Source organism: Sapajus apella, unplaced genomic scaffold (genome assembly GCF_009761245.1).
Source record: "Sapajus apella isolate SASKATOON/1434 unplaced genomic scaffold, GSC_monkey_1.0 scaffold3, whole genome shotgun sequence".
In the NCBI taxonomy this organism is placed as follows: domain Eukaryota; kingdom Metazoa; phylum Chordata; class Mammalia; order Primates; family Cebidae; genus Sapajus; species Sapajus apella.
In genome coordinates, this window is record NW_022436943.1 from 66581230 (window position 1) to 66584359 (window position 3130).

General features: G+C 57.3%; 1 protein-coding gene across 3 annotated transcripts; it reads left to right on the top strand.

The window, feature by feature from the left end:
- The first annotated feature begins 7 nt into the window (after nucleotides 1-7).
- Nucleotides 8-2926, top strand: EXOSC4 (exosome component 4). Of its 3 annotated transcripts, XR_004262052.1 has the most exons (5): nucleotides 8-394; nucleotides 1409-1615; nucleotides 1708-2034; nucleotides 2147-2637; nucleotides 2885-2926. XR_004262052.1 is itself a non-coding variant. In XM_032255941.1 (3 exons), the coding sequence occupies exons 1-3, from the start codon at nucleotides 829-831 to the stop codon at nucleotides 2065-2067; spliced, it is 624 nt and encodes a 207-aa protein (XP_032111832.1). In that variant the 5' UTR covers nucleotides 8-828; the 3' UTR covers nucleotides 2068-2115. The 3 variants fall into 3 exon arrangements, 2 of the variants coding, with proteins under 2 accessions (XP_032111832.1, XP_032111828.1); XM_032255941.1 differs by lacking the exons at nucleotides 2147-2637; nucleotides 2885-2926 and having other exon boundaries at nucleotides 8-885; nucleotides 1708-2115; XM_032255937.1 differs by lacking the exons at nucleotides 2147-2637; nucleotides 2885-2926 and having other exon boundaries at nucleotides 9-394; nucleotides 1708-2117.
- Nucleotides 2927-3130: the final 204 nt, after the last annotated feature.

Genomic DNA, 3130 nt, shown 5'->3' on the forward strand with positions numbered 1-3130 from the left:
GGGAGTTGCAGTTCAGCGGACCCGGAAGTGACGGAGGACCGCCGGAAGCCGTAGATCCGGGGTGGTCGGGGCCGCCGGGAGTTGCAGTTCAGCGGACCCGGAAGTGACGGAGGACCGCCGGAAACCGTGGATCGGGGAAGTAGCAGCCGCCTGCAGCTCTAGTTCTCCAGTTCTCCGGCGGCTCGGAGAACTCAGCGGAGAGCGGAGCTGGCGGCCGGGCGGAATGGCGGGCCTGGAGCTGTTGTCGGACCAGGGCTACCGGGTGGACGGGCGGCGCGCCGGGGAGCTGCGCAAAATCCAGGCGCGGATGGGCGTGTTCGCGCAGGCTGACGGCTCGGCCTACATCGAGCAGGGCAACACCAAGGCGCTGGCGGTGGTGTACGGCCCGCACGAGGCGAGTGGGCGGCGGGAGGGGAAGTCGGGCGGCCGCGGAGCTGCAGGGCAGCCGGGCTGAGCACAGGCTCAGGGACGGGAGGGGCAGCGGCCGGCGCGCCCCGGTCCACGCAGCCGATGCTCAGCGCCGCATTACACTCGGAGTCTACGCAAGTCCTTAGTGCGCTGCGCGGTGGTCCTGCCTTTCTCGTCGGCTTGTCCCTGCGCCCTCCCTTGTCTTTGCGGCTCTTCAACGTGCCAGGCGCTCCCCCACTCGCCCCCTCACCTCTCAGCTCTACTCCGACGTCAGTCCTCCCCAGAGGACCTTATCCACGCGGTACTTCCCCTCCCTACAATAAACCCCTCCTTGCCTTTTGTGCACCTGCGATCTCAAACGCCTATTTTGCTTAAGCATTTTCACCTTTAACATCAGCTTCCTAAAGACAGGAACTTTACATGAAACCCTATGGTTTCCTTGCTGTCCCGCGCTGTGACAGTGCCTTACCAGCGAAGGTATTGAAAATGTGCTTAGCGTATGAGTGTGAGAGCTCTGCTTTCTAGGCGGAGGGAACCAGGAGGGCGAAGACCGCCGGGGTGAAAACAAGCATAGCACTTAGGCAGAGCAGAAAGACTGCTGGTGGGGAAAGAGGAGGTAACTCCAAATTGAGGTAGAGAGTTTCCGGGGAGGTGAGGACTTCGGATTTTGTAGAACAGGGCAAGGATTTGGGATTTTATTTCATGTGTAATGTGAAGCCTTCGTAAGTTAATGAGGATTTGAGTGTGTAAGTGAGGTAGAATCAGCCTTGATGTTTGTAAACTTGGGTTGGAAGGGAATGGGACAAGGATGGACACAAGGCAGCCAATTAAAAGATGCATGCCAGGAGGAAAAACGTGCAAAACAAAGGGCTTTGTTTTGGAGGTAAAGTAGTTGCCTCTTGCTGAGGCACTGAAAGTGAAAGGAGAGGCAGACCCCCAGAGAACAGTGGAGTGTGAGCTGGAAGGAGTGGGCCTGGCTCATGTGTCCATCTTCTTCCAGATCCGGGGCTCGCGGGCTCGAGCCCTGCCAGACAGGGCCCTAGTGAACTGTCAATATAGTTCAGCGACCTTCAGCACCGGTGAGCGCAAGCGACGGCCACATGGGGACCGCAAGTCCTGTGAGATGGGCTTGCAACTCCGCCAGACTTTCGAAGCAGCCATCCTCACACAGCTGCACCCACGCTCCCAGATTGATATCTATGTGCAGGTGAGCCAGCTGCAGCCTGCAATCCAGGGAGGGAAGGGTGTGATGGGATTGAGGAGGGAGTCTGATGAACTGACACCCTGGGGTCCTCGCAGGTGCTACAGGCAGATGGTGGGACTTACGCAGCGTGTGTGAATGCAGCCACGCTGGCAGTGCTGGATGCTGGGATACCCATGAGAGACTTTGTGTGTGCGTGCTCAGCTGGCTTTGTGGACGGCACAGCCCTGGCGGACCTCAGCCATGTGGAGGAAGCAGCTGGTGGCCCCCAGCTGGCCCTGGCCCTGTTGCCAGCCTCAGGCCAGATTGCACTGCTTGAGATGGATGCCCGGCTGCATGAGGACCACCTGGAGCGGGTGTTGGAGGCTGCTGCCCAGGCTGCTCGAGATGTGCACACCCTCTTGGACCTAGTGGTCCGGCAGCATGTGCGTGAGGCCTCTATCTTGCTGGGGGACTGACGGCCCTGCCACCCATGTCCAGAATAAAACCCTCCTCCTCTGCCCACACACTCCTCACTGTACTTTGATCACCCAGCAGCACTTCAGAACCATGTGAAGTCCTGCAGAGCCTGGCCTGGTGCTGGCTACTGGGAATGACCAGGGACCCTCGCCCACAAGTGAACTATCTCGTGTAGCTCCTGATTCAAACCCTGAAGAGAACAGTGGATTAGAGGGTTAAGGTGAGAGAGTCCCTGGGTGGAAAAAGCAGCATGTCCCAATAAGGACTCAAGGCAGCTGAGCAAGAGGCAGGGCCTGGCAAGATGAGCCAGGCCATTAGACTGAGGAATCTAGTCTTACTCCAGCACATCGGGGGCCCTGAGCAAAGGGCTGAGGAAAAACTCAGCTGGTTTTGGGTACCCACCCTAGAGATGTTGGGAGCCATGTCCCACAGCCTCTGGACTATGGCTTGGAGCCCCTTGGGCTTTTCCTGCTGCTTACCCTGGACTCTAAAAGTACAACAGCCAGGCTTGGTGGCTTACACCTGTAATCCCAGAACTTTGGGAAGCTGAGGCAGATGGATTGCCTCAGGTCAAGCCTGGCCAACATGGCAAAATCCTGTCTCTACCGAAAATACAAAAACTAGCTGGGGGTGGTGGCACACACCTGTATAATCCCAGCTACTTGGGAGGCAGAGGCAGGAGAATCTCTTGAACCTGGGAAGTGGAGGCTGCAGTGAGCCGAGATCATGCCACTGCACTCCAGCCTGGGCAATAGGGCAAGACTCCATCTAAAAAAATAAAAGTACAAAAAAACCTGTTCTCATGGATCAGTAGAGGTCAGGAGTTTGAGACCAGCCTAGCCAACATGGTGAAACCCCATCTCTACTAAAGATATAGAAATTAGTGTGATAGTGGGCGCCTGTAGCCCCAGCTACTTGGGAGCCTGAGGCAAGAGAATTGCTTGAACTGGGAGGCCAAACCCCACACTGGAGGTTGCACCACTGGACTCCAGCCTGGGTTACAGAGCAAGACTTTGTCTCACACACACAAAAAAACCTGTTCTCGCCGGGCACGGTGGCTCA

Bases quoted from the DNA above. Each gene is read 5' to 3' on its own strand.
- EXOSC4 (XM_032255937.1), top strand. From the start codon at position 224: ATGGCGGGCCTGGAGCTGTTGTCGGACCAGGGCTACCGGGTGGACGGG. The intron at 395-1,408 runs GCGAGTGGGCGG...ATCTTCTTCCAG, and splicing joins TGGTGTACGGCCCGCACGAG to ATCCGGGGCTCGCGGGCTCG. The intron at 1,616-1,707 runs GTGAGCCAGCTG...GGGTCCTCGCAG, and splicing joins AGATTGATATCTATGTGCAG to GTGCTACAGGCAGATGGTGG.